The sequence below is a fragment of the Siphateles boraxobius genome, unplaced genomic scaffold (genome assembly GCF_051911475.1).
Source record: "Siphateles boraxobius isolate OS27281-9 unplaced genomic scaffold, OSU_SipBor_1 22, whole genome shotgun sequence".
In the NCBI taxonomy this organism is placed as follows: Eukaryota; Metazoa; Chordata; class Actinopteri; order Cypriniformes; family Leuciscidae; genus Siphateles; species Siphateles boraxobius.
Genome location: NW_027508833.1, coordinates 35402304 through 35415607, shown reverse-complemented (window position 1 = coordinate 35415607; position 13304 = coordinate 35402304). Strand labels below are relative to the sequence as shown.

General features: G+C 39.8%; 1 protein-coding gene across 1 annotated transcript in view; it reads right to left on the bottom strand.

Moving 5' to 3' along the window:
* Nucleotides 1-13304, bottom strand: part of insyn2ab (inhibitory synaptic factor 2Ab) — a 48444-nt gene that overhangs the window by 21667 nt on the left and 13473 nt on the right. Inside the window, exon 2 of the mRNA XM_077239937.1 lies at nt 11770-12862. Within this exon, the coding sequence (XP_077096052.1) occupies nt 11770-12857 (1088 nt within the window). The 5' untranslated portion in view covers nt 12858-12862. The remainder of the gene's footprint in view (nt 1-11769; nt 12863-13304) is intronic.

The following is a 13304-nucleotide window of genomic DNA, read 5'->3' as shown; positions in this document are numbered from 1 at the left end:
TTTATTGTTTTAATTGGGTCAAGATTTATTGATTAATTTGATTAATGAAACCGCATATCTAAATTAATTCAATAAAATGTTTTGATTGATACACAGCCCCAAATTGTTCTTGTGCATTGATGTATTTTATTAAAGCAGGGCCTCTTGCAGATTATTGCTTTATTCTACCCAGTGCCCAGGATTTATATAGATTATTTCATGATGGAAGACACCGGGATTGAATTCCCTGTATCTATCCGCTGTTTACTCATGGCCCTTGGGCTTCAGCAGCATTAATGTATGTACAAGGGGATGATGGATCATGCACTAGCCTGGCATACTTGAAGTGGTTTTGATATATCATTTGTGTGCTGATGTGACACTGTGACACATGCCATGCATTTCTACGGAGACTATAATGGGGCTGTACCCAGCAGCCATGCAGTTATGCATTTTCATTAAAGCTTAATGAAAGCCTAATTGGATCACTTTATCCCTCTGAGTGCTCAAGTGTCAGGATGGTCATTGACATTCTGCATTCAGTTCGATCTGATGATGCAGAGGACTTCACAGCCACAGTGTTTACACACAGTATGTCCAATCGTAGAAGATCAATATTTGCTGCAGCCATGCAGCAGGAACGAACAATACCTGAACTGCGTTTTTTACTTTATTTGCTTAATAGACTAAAGTGATATTTTTAAGCATAATGATATTTTTTACCTATAGGCTCAGAATCAGGGCAACATGATGCTATGGTAGGATAGAGCAGTACTTAACTGGAACAAAATCAATATGGTAAAAATTATCTGGAATAAATGGGAGTGAGATGAGATTGAAACCTTCATCGCGGTAGAAGCACTGGAGAAGAATTATCCTAAAGGTCAGGGAGGGCAAGGAATTATTGGTGGTTAATGTGACCCATATGAGATGAGGTCTGTTGGAGCTGTGTTCAGGTTGGTGTGTGTTTAGGAATGTACTTAAAATTCTGTCATCATTTACTCATGATTAATTCAAATTTTTATTAATATGGCACACCCCTAGTCCGGTGTTGTTTTGGACCCCAATGACTTACACTGCATGTACATTCTTTAAAATATCTTAACTTCTGTTTTACAAAAGAAAGCCAAAAAGGTTTGTAACAACATGAGGATGATAGAATGATGACCAAATATATATTTTTGTGTAAATTTCCTTAATAATAACAATAATAATAATACATTTTATTTATAGGCGCCTTACGTGACACTCAAGAACACCTTACATGCAGATACAATATAAAAAAATTGCACAACCGATCGGAGATACAAATACAATATCACAGGCATGCCTGCCTAAAGAGATAGGTTTTCAGACGAGATATAAAGATAGGGAAAGAGTTACTATTGCAAAACTCCATTGGAAGCAAGTTCTACCAGAAAGACTCGGGAGATATAATGATGTAACAAAGCATCAGTTTACTGACAGCCCAGCAAGCAATTATTTATAAAGTTCTTTGGCGTAGGCCCCGTACGTAGTTCATAATCCGAGGGTAGCGGATCTGAATTTCCTGCCTGAAGACGAAGGCAGGGCTGCAGCCGACCCCCCGGGAGTTATGGACAGGACCATCCTGGTGGTGCTGGGGAGGGTGGAGGTAGTTGTCGCGTCAGCATCTGCGAACTCAAACGTTTGTAAGTACCAATCTTTTATACAGCGAGTATAAGGACATGATTGGATAGATGTGAAGGTAATAAGTGACATAGTAATTAAGTCTTCCTGGCAGAACTTTATGCTAAAGCTTTCATTTCCACAGATAAGGAGCAGCGTAATTAAAAGCTGGAGATACCATGGAAGCCAAGTGCATGCGAGGTAGAACTAAGGAGGATGTGGATGATGATCTAAGAGTTCGAGAGGGAGTATAGGTTGAAAGTAGATCAGATAAATAGGAAGGAGCCAGGTTATGCATTGCATGGGAAGCGAGAGTCAAAATTTTTAATTCAATGCGCTGTTTAACATGAAGCCAATGCAGTTGTTGTAGAACTGGAGATATGTGTTCTGTCTTAAAAGTTCTAGTAAAGATACGTGCTGCAGAGTTCTGCACTAACTGTAACTTGTGTAAAAGTTTAAAGGGAAGACCATAAAAAAAGCATTCACATAGTCAATACGTGAGGTGCATGAACCATAATGGCAGTGCTCCTCGTTGACAGGGCTGGGCGGAGGCTGTTAATGTTACGTATGTGATAATAAGCCGTCCGAGTAATTTTATTGATATGTGATTCGAGAGATAGAGTATTGCTGAGTATGACACCCAAGCTCTTAACCTGCATTGAGGGAGCTATTGTAGAATCATCAATGCCCATGGAGAAACCACTGGTCTTTGATAGATTAGTTTATGTTCCTACAAGAAGTAAACTTCCTTATGGCCATCCAAGATGGTCTACAAGCTTACACCAACTAATAACCAGTTTAAATCAACTAGAAACCAGCTACCATGTTACAAAACACACTTATGGATTTTACAGCAGGGAATAATTTAGAGTTTCTAGGTCACTGTACAAATTCTATGATCCTTTTCAATTTTGTTAGCGGAGCATGCATTTATATTATGTATAAACAGTCTTATATTTCAGTTCTTTTGAAATAAATATTGATCAGACAGTGTGTGCATGTCACTGAATTACACAAGTGCTGTGTTCCCTGCGAGCTGGCTCTCAGTTATTGCAGACATCAGCTCTGTTGAAAGACGTGCTCTGCCCTCTCTCACTGGTGGTGTGCCCTGAGTCTGCAGGGAGGTGAACACTGCTACGCTCTTGGAATAATCTGTGAAAAACTGACACCGGCAAAGGAAGCACGTCTCACATTACACACTGTGTAATAGCGTGCTAATGTTTCTTTCTAACGTGAATTCACAATGGATCGGCATGTTGTTGAAATTCAGTGAATGCTATTAGGACATACCAGTGTTAGCACACACTAATGAAAGTAATATGTGACAATATCAGTAGCAGCAGCATCTGATGATACTCATATTGAAGTCCCTTGACTTCAGACACAAATATGTGCTGGAATTTGGTCATAGATAATTCATCTGTTAATTATCAAAGATAGAATACACAGAGAAGAAGAACCCGATTTTTATGTTCTCTAAATTAAATGTAACTGGTACTAGAATTGGGAACCAGGAACCGGTTGATGTTTGATTTCCAGTATAACGGCAATCAACTGCCAATGTAGACGGAAAACCACACTAAAATATTCAGACAGCTTCCTGCAATAGTTACATAACTGCACCTCATCACTGATACAGAAACTTTAGTGCAAAACACACAGCTTGATGGGTAGTCTGATTCCTGAAAGAATGATTCTTATGAGCCTGTTCATTTTTAGTGAATCAAAAATATACTGTGCAACCAGTATAGTGTGTTCACGGAACAAATCGCTCTTGTGAGTTGTTATTTGTTTGTTTATTTTTTTAATCTTTTTTGTGAATCATAAACATACAGTGCAACCAGTGTAATCATATTCCCAAACAAATTACTCTTATGAGTTTTTTTTTTTCTCAGTAAATCGAAAACATATAGGACAACCAGTGTAGTCTAACTGATGAATCTTATGAGCCAGTTTTTTTTTATAAATAAAACACACTGTAGGCCCCAACCAGTTTAGTCAATTTAAACTGCAGAGTTTCATATCTAGGGATTGCCACCTTGTCATAAGGGGCTTTCGCACCTTTCGCTTTTCGTCTTAATTCTTGACTTAAAATTAGAAAAAGTTCCATTCCCTAAGTGAAATTATCATAAGGGGCTTTCGCACTGGATAGTTCTAGGACCTTAGTTCTAGGAACTAACCACCAGGATGGTTCTCCAAGAACTAATGGTTCCCGTAGGAACGTTTTCTGGTTCCATTCGCACCGTCAGTAGGAACTCTGAAGTGACGTAAGCCGTGCTCATTGTTGTGACTTTTATTTTGACGGCGCAGCGGACCTTTATATGGCGCAGAGAACGCCAGCCAGAGCCTGAGCAAACAGTGCTCGCATTCTCCGTGTTCATTAGTTTAAGATCTGTCTAACAGTCATGTCTAATATGTTATTAGATTGAACTATTATACGTAGAAAGTAGACAGTAATGAAAAGTTAGTAGCTGTGTGGTTGATGTCCAGTGTTGCTAGCTGAGCAGAAATATATAATCATGTTTCGCTTGGTCCCCTCAAAGTTGCGTTGGATTTTCTCCTCAGTGTAAAGGTTAAGAGGACCATCTATTAATTGTTTTCATGTCCGTAGAGTTACTTTGTTGATTAAATATATAGGCTATAACCTGTTTACATGTGTTTATATACACAGCCTTTTTAAAAATGGCGGGTGCCGGTGTTTCGCGTGCGTAACGTTCGGCCAGATAGTGAACACGTCATGGATGGTTCCTATAGTGCTGGTTTATAACCTACTCTGAAGTAGGAGCTAAATTAGTTCCTCCAAAAGAGTTCCTAGGACCAAAATAGTTCCTAGTTCCTGAGGTGCGAACGCGCCAAAATCCGGGGACTTCCGCCAATAGTTCTAGGAACTAAAAAGCCCCTATAGTGGAGAGGCTTGTGTGGTCCTTTGATCCCGAGAGCAATGCCACCTGGAGCTATGCTCCTTGTAGGGCCATCCATGACGGTAACGTTGAGGGGGAGATCCCTGACAAAGTCCAATCCAACCAAGAACTCAACGGTGGAACAGGCGGAGGATGATGGCTGGCCTTAGGGGAGCATCACCCCGACTGGGAAGGCGGACAAAGGCTGCAGCAGAAAAGGGCCCCTAGTCTTCTTGGACCCCATGCCACTTGGTTCTGACACAGATCTGTCAAATACCGTGTATATACAAGCTGTGTAGTCCGCTTCCCGAACAAGTTACTCTGAGTTTGTTCCTTTCAGTGCATAAAACAAATATTTAGCTTACATCTAGCTAAGAGGACAGATCAGTGCTTACTGCCTGGTTGTTCATGTAACAAAGTGTAGTTAGTGTTAAGTTAGTCTCAGCCTCAGACGTCACGGCCACGTACCATTGGCTGAAAGTCTGATGCATATGGCACACAAAATTGAAAACACTTCAGGAGTTTTGAAGTCATCATCTAATTGGTTGAATTCTACAGGACTTCTTTAAAGGTCCACCTGGAAACAAAGCTGTCGTAATGACAAACCCCCTCATGGCAGAAGAAAGCTCTTGTGTTTACAACTGTGACAATGAACGCTTGACAAGATAAACTAAATGTTGGATTGCTAAGGAGTTCAGAGAGCTATTTAGTGTGCCTTAGCAGCACTAATAAGCATCATTGACTATTTCTTGTTTGCATTGTCATGTATTGTGAATACTTGGAAATGCACTAGAAGTGTAAAGGAATCCAAATGCCCTCGAACCACTGCAGAGCATGCTTTGCGAAATCCCATTGTCATCCAGACACTGACAATCTGTTGCCGTCTGGATAGGCTGCGGAAGTCATTGACACACTAATGAGCCAGTCGTGATAATGATTAAAAAGCAGTTTAGGCGGCTGGATATCCATTTGGATACATCACCCAGTGACTGTCCTTGGAAAGTACTGCATTAAAAAAGCTGCAATTATCTAATATAATGGTGAAATGAGCCTCAGTGAGCGGAAAGAATAAATGTGTTAAAGTACTAGTGAAGAAAATGTTATATTGTTGTTAATTTGAGGGATTAGTAAAGTTAGCAAAGCAACACAAAATCTTCATTTATTCCTCCTAGACAATTATCTTGCAATTGCCTCCCTAAAAAACAAGAAACTCATGCCAGCATTTGAAAAATGTTCATTGTGTTTAGTATCTATACTGTTGATCAATTTAATGCATCCTTTCAAAGTTTAAAAGATTACATTATAGTATAATATATTTGCAACAGCGCATTCTGGTTCTAGATTCTGATTGGCTGAGAGCCATTTTCCAGTCATGAGACATTCTACCAGCATCACCACGGGAACCATTTCACCGTTTGTCTCACTTCGCTTGCAGCATTTTTCACAGCATCATGGTCGCAAGAAAACCACAATAATTTTATCAATTTTACTGTTGTTGTGTTACAAAATGTTGTTTTAAGAGTTTTTAGGCGAGATTCAGATTCAGATTCAGAACGATGATCAAAACACAGATGGAGTAGATCGAGGCAAACAACCCCAAAGCTTCACAGTCATATTCTCTTCATGTGTTCGTCATTTCATTTAGTAACATCTGATTTTTGGTACATTTTGGAACATTTGGTAAGCAGTTTTGATTAACATGCTGTTTAATGTTTGATGATCACGTTATTTCACATTTACGTGAGCAATCTTCTACCACTTGTTTCATCTTCATTTTCTCCATTCTGTACTAGAAGATGTGTCATAGCGCCCCCTATCGTATAACAGTGAAAACATGGATAGCTGGAAAATTCAGTCAATGGTGGGAAAAGAGTAAAGAAGAATTAAAGTAAATTCCTATGTGCACTACCAGTGGACTACCCTACACAAAAATTCAGATACGCAGAATTAGAAACATATCTGATTTATATCAATATTCTAATCAATATTTTCAATGTAAGTTTCATAAGACTATATGAAAAACTATGTAAAAAAAAGTATATTTAATAGGCTTCTCGATCAAAAGAGTTAACACAACTTCAAGCCAAGTATACTTTGAATACTTATTTTTTGATCGAGATATACTTAAAAGTATAATTGAGTACAAAAAAAGGCCAAATATACTTGTAAATACTGAGTAAATATACTCAGAATAAGTGCACTTAAGTGTAATTTTAAGTATATTTCTGAGAAGTACATGAACTATATTTCTGAGAAGTACAGTATATAAAATGTAGACTGAAAGTATACTTTCTTATTTTTAGTTTAAAAGAAGTATACTAATAGAACACGTGAATAAACGTTTTTTTTTTTTTTTTCGTAAGGGTACCCTGTAAAAGCTAACTAACTGGAAAAAAGGTCCATGTGCAGCACGTCTCTGACAGCACTAAAAGCTGGATTAACATTGGATTGAAGGCTGGATTGAAGGCTCTACACCGGTGTTCCAGAGACATCCATGCCAGGGCTCCCAAGTGCTTGGCATTTTAGGCTCTTCCCACCCTGGCTGTCAGCAGCATGCAGATGCTTTGTTTGCACTAAAAGCTTTGCTCTCAGACAGAGAGGAACATCAAACTCTTGGCTCGGGCTGGTTTAACCCAGGGAGACTGGCTGGGCTTTCATGTGCCCACACTGAGCCACTCATCGGTTCTGAGCTCAGCTGCTCTGATGACACCTAGCATGTGGGAGAGCAGGCGCAGAGGTCCTGCCTCTAATAATAGTCCCCACACTCATTGTGGAAGATGGAAGCTACACATACACGCAAAAAACAGACGCACTTTGTCCTTTGGAAGATGAAAGGGCTGCCTGATGAGGCACTGCTAATTGAGGCTGTTTGAGTAGTGGTTTTGTGCTCTTAAAAAATACGCCTTGCTTCCCTCACTCCTGGCTTAGGAATAGAAAGAAGTCCAGTGCTCCTTAGACAGTGAGTTAGGCTTGAGGGCCATTAACTGCCCAAAGCAATGCCTGAAGGACCTTAAGTGCTGAGACTAGAAGTTTTAGACCAGCTCTAGAGTGGCAAATTTGACTCATTTCAAGGAATAGTTAAGGTGAGATATACACAAATACAACCATCATGCTGAAGAGATGTCTACCATACTAAATGGGTAATGGTATGGCAGGTCGACGTAAAGTGCTACCATTTAGAACTGGACCATAATTGACCTCTCACTGAGTCCAGCCTAAAAATGTTACGGACCGATCCTACCTTAGCAGCTGTTGGATTATCAAGTACTTTTGTGTTTCTCGCATGTCATTCTCCAAAGGATCTCGGTGTTTGGAAAGAGAAAGAGTAATTTCAGATAAATTATCCAGAACTACGGTCAAATGTTGATGCCGGGTCACTCTTAATAGGCACAAGGTATCCAGGGAGGATTTTTTTATCAGTTCTAATTGCTTTTGAGGATTCAGATGCATTTGACTGTTAGAAGCCTTGATTTACATTTTCAGTTTTTAAATCACATTGCTGCTTAATTTAACAATAAAAAAAGAAAAGCAACAGATAAAATTATCACAATTTATTCCAGCCAATGTATATAAAAAAATATCCAATCCAATTCATACCACATTAGACATTATTATACATATTTTATTTGTAAAAATAATAATAAAAAAATATTGCAGAAATCTCTAGTTTATTCCTGGGATGTTCTGTAAAGCTTGTCTGAATTAGCAACAGTAACCATGTGTCATAAATAGATCAGAAGATGAGACAAGGCAGCGCAGATCTAAATACAGCGAACTGCTTTAATAAACAATATCAAAATAATGAAACGCATAAAGTAAACGCACGGAAGACATGTAACAGTTTGCGCTATACACAAAACAAGACAATGAACTCAGAGAACAAAACGCTATATTTACACAAGATAATGAACAAATACAAAACAGGTGAGAACTAATCAATGAAACAATGAATCACCATGATAACAAATGAACAAAATATAAACTATGACAACAGTGTTTGATTATGATTCGTGTTTACAAATCAAATTGAAAACCTAATTCTAAAATATTACTAGGAGTTGGGTTTGAACCCACGAGGACATTTGTCCATTAGTTGGGACAATACTCTTTTGAATATCTGTTACATTATATATTTTTTTAAAAAGTATTTAATGAAAGCTCAAAAGAACAGCATTTGATAAAAATATATATATTTTGTAACCTTATATACTGTATGTCTTTACTGTTACTTTTGATTAATTTAATGCATCTTTGCTGCTGAATAAAATAATTAATTTCTTTCAACAAAAAAAATTATATATATATATATATATATATATATATAGATATATTATTGACCTGTTTTTTACTGGTAATGTATATGTATAAAAAACACAAAATGCCTAACATTCCTTTTGGAAATCTACCAGGGTTTAAGAGCTGCTAATATTTCCAGAAGCGCATCTTATCTACCTTTACTAAATAAACTGTCACGTCCCGTCGGCCAACAGCTGAGGCAGGCACTTCTAAAGCTTCTAGCATCCCAACCAGAAGAGACGTCCACTTAATGGAGGGGCATTATTAAACATGAGGAGTACTGATTGTATCGAGCTCTTTCCTCTCATCGGGCAGGCCGTCACAAGCGGCAGAGAGAAAGTGAGGATAGGCTCTGTGCCTGTAGAGGATCAGGTATTAGGGAATGCAGGATGACACCTGACATTGAAGTGTCCCTGTGTTGTGGCACAAGTGGCTTTCAACAAGCACCAAAGCATCTTTTCAGCTCATTTGCTTCCCATATTGCAATTTCAACAGTCACCACACAATGCATAACCCTGAATTTTTGGCACTCACGAAAGATGTTGACATGAAAAGTGCATTTAAAAGCTTTAAGCACTTTTTATAAATGGATGTTCATGTTGCTCACAGTGCCGGATTATACCTGTGTGGCAACGACACCATAAATACTGTGAAATTAAAACATTCAAGCTGCTGAAATTGAATTCATATTCCCTGCTGACTACCTGCCTTTCATTCATAAATCAGGTATGATGGATCATTTTAGAAATGCTTTGTTTACCAGTGACCTTGTCTGCTAAATGAAGTAGGCCTATAGTGCAACACAAGAGTAGCTCCAGCACAAACACTATTCTTCAAGATTTGTGAACAATTACTAATACAGCCAATCACTTGACGATTCACTAAGCCTGCATCCATTTGCTATTGTTGCTTAACAAAACATCTTACAGGAATGAGTTTATTGTCAGAAAAATGTGCTCATAAAGTAGTTACAGTTGAAGGGATAGTTCCCCCAAAAATGAAAATTCTGTCATTATTTACTCACCCTCAAGTTGTTCCAAAAAGTATGAATGTCGGTAACCAAACAGCTATGGAAAAATAAAATACAATGCAAGTAAATGGGGCTCATCAAATGTTTGGTTTCCAGCATTCTTTAAAATGTTTATAATTCTTCGTTTGTGTTCAGCAGAAATTCATACAAGTTTGGAACACCTTGAGGGTGAGTAAATGATGACAGAATTTTCATTTTTGAGTGAATTATCCCTTTAACGAATGAATAGTGACGTTTCATTTTCCTTTAAAGGAAGTGTTAAACAAAAAAGATCTGTACTTAGACATGAGTCTGAGTTTGCAGATGCTGACGTCTATATTCCCCTCCATCCTCCCCACCACCACCAGGATGGTCCCTTCCCCTCCATCCTCCCCACCACCACCAGGATGGTCCCTTCCCCTCCATCCTCCCCTCCACCACCAGGATGGTCCCTTCCCCTCCATCCTCCCCACCACCACCAGGATGGTCCCTTCCCATATCTCCCAGGGGGTTGGCTGCGCCCCTGCCTTCGTCTTCAGGCAGGAATTGCAGATTCCGTACCCTCGGATTGCGAGCTACAGACGGGGCCTACGCAAAATAACTTTTCTATCTTAATATTTGCTTGCTGGGCTGTTAATAAATGCATACTTGTTACGTTAGTTTACCTCCCTTGTCTTTCTGGTAGAACTGAAACAATACATAAATTGTATGACGTTACGATTAATTAATCCCAGAGCAAATGTCAGTGTTCTTACGAATGTTCAACATGTTCATTCAGAAAAGTGTGTCACAGTTTAATTCACTTCATGCACTTATCAAGGTTTATTTAATGATTTGGATAAGGACAAAAACACTGCTTGGGTCCCCACTGGATACTTGTGTCACTATTATAAATGAGCCAATTTCCATAACAATTGCATTTAAACGCATAAATGCTCAGAAAGAAAAGTGTCAATAACACGTGATTTTAACTACCTACTGTAACTTGGTACCAACACTAGGCTAAAAGGAATATTGCAGATTATTTACAACTTGTTATATGGACCACTACTGTAGAGTCCTGTTGATTACCACCAACAACGTTATTTTGAAAAATGAATAGGAATCACATTTACTTACAAACAAACAAATACACTTAACATGGAAGTCTAGACAAGTGGGCCTGAGCGTTTTAAAGCAGATATTGTATGTAAGGATTGTATTGCATCGTTAAAGAACACAAAGTCTTTAGTTTAAGTCATCATCAAATTAAAATTCACCCTATTTATTTTCTAAATGCATGTTATTGATCTTACTGTGAAAAGTAGGTCCATGCATAATTGCCACCACTTTCTTGCAAATTAACTGCAAGCTTGCATTCAGTTCGCCCTCCATCTAAACATAACCAATCAATTGAATCAAATCCACAGAACAATAATCCATTTAATTAGCATGTATGTCACAACAAATAAGAGAAGATCTGTCGATAATTAAATTCCATTGCAACAAAGGTTTTCACTTGAGTTGTAATTTTTTTTTAAATTAGGGATGCACAATACAGTATTTCAGTACCATTATTGGTTACTCTCCAATTTTTTTGATTTTTTTTTAATTTATTGATATTGGATATGCTGTATATCAGTGGATATTGTACATTTATTTTCCTTATTTTTACATTTAAATGACCTTTGCTAAAAAAAAAAAATATCTTTATTGCTATATTGTACCATGTAAAACATAATATTTTAAAATATTTTTTTAAAGTTTATTGGCTAAACTTTTCAAATTGATGCATTCCTAGTTACGGTTACACTTTTGAAACAGTGTCACAGATGTATATTGTAAACACGTACATGTGATGCTGCCTTTTTTCACATTGAGAAAACAAACCTAAAACACAAAAACTGCGCAAATACAGTTGATGAATAGTAAATGTGTTACATAAACACTGTGACTCACCCCTCTCGCTGTGCTTCTCCTCTTTCCAGTTCCTGAATGACCCCCAGCAGCACTTTGATGGTTTCTTGACTGGAGCTGATCAGAGCCTCCATGGCTTGAAGCCTGGCTTTCACATTCCCATCGTCCCCGGGGAGGGCAATCATCTGCCCCCTTGTGCCCTGCCTGGTCTCTGCGGTGCCCGACTTTTGGCTACTGTGACAGTGGGCATGTATGTGGGCCTGGGAAGCACAGCTCACCGAATGAGGCAAAGCCTGAGACTGCCCCTGCAATCCGTTCAGCTGTGCTGTGTCTTTTTTGCGTTTGCAGCTCCCTGAGGGACTCTCCAGGCATTCCACTTGTGTCAAAGACGTCCATGCAATAGGGCCGGAAATCTTTGAACAGCCACCCCTGACCTGCAGAGGTTGAGTCGGCATGGTTGAGGAGGCACAATTGGGCTGCTGGCCTGCCCCTGCCTCGCTCTCACTTGATAATCCTTTGTGCTTGGCCCCACTCCCCGGTACGTTGGCGTCTCTCCTTGAGTCCGACTGATCAGAAACCGTATCTAATGGATCAGGGCAGAGTTTTCCGTCCGAGCAGTCTGGCCCGGCGCATAAGTCCTTTGCGTCGCTGCACTGCGGCGTAGTGTGGAGCAACACTCGGGTCTGCTGCACCCGTCCATCGCACCTTTCCGCACGCTCCCCGCCCTTCACGTCACTGAGAAAGCCGTTGTTTTGATCCGGGTAGTTCTCCACCAGAGCGGTGTGTTTGATGACGTTTCCCTTCTTGCGCTCGAAGGGGAAAGTCTGGTAGCGCTTTTTCAAGTCGGGTGAGGTTTGCACACCTGTGCTCTTGGTGACATTTGGGATGGAACGGCGTGCCGGCATGGTCATGTACCTCCGGTGGATGACCTTGCAGGAAACAGAGCGGTTCCTGGCACCTCGATGGGCGGCCTCATTCTGCGCCTCACAGATGTCTTTAAAGCGCACCTGCAGGGCTTTGTTTCGCTTGCGTACCGAGTCTGCTCCGCTCTGTTCCAGTGAAGGCCCGCCGGACTCCGAGTCAGACTCTGAGCTTGACAAAGTGCAGCAGCCTGCCTCCTTACTGACCATAACTCCTGCGAGAGAGAGAGAGGGGGGGGGGGGGGGGGGGTGAGGGATGGCAAGAGAGTTTACAGTTAATGAAATGGCAGTGATTGCAGCTCAAGCACAGATGGCTTAGTTTTGTCTTTTCTTCAGCACACAACATCCTGGCAGTCAAAGCTATTTTTTTTTGTGTGTGCGTCTGTGTTTTGTTTAGCGGTAGAAGTCACAGCTGACACAGAGCGACCTGCATTCCGGCTCTCTCATTACAGTAAGGCTTCATCTCTCTAATGAGGCTACCAGTACATGGGAGATGGGGGTAAACCACTGCCAGCAAGATGAACAGTGCCTTTGAATCATCATATATAAAATCTAACTAAACACGTGATGGCAAATACAGACATGCAAGAAAACATGACACCTGAATTAAGAGGAACAAAATGGTGTAAACACATCAGCAATCAAAGATGTGTGTGG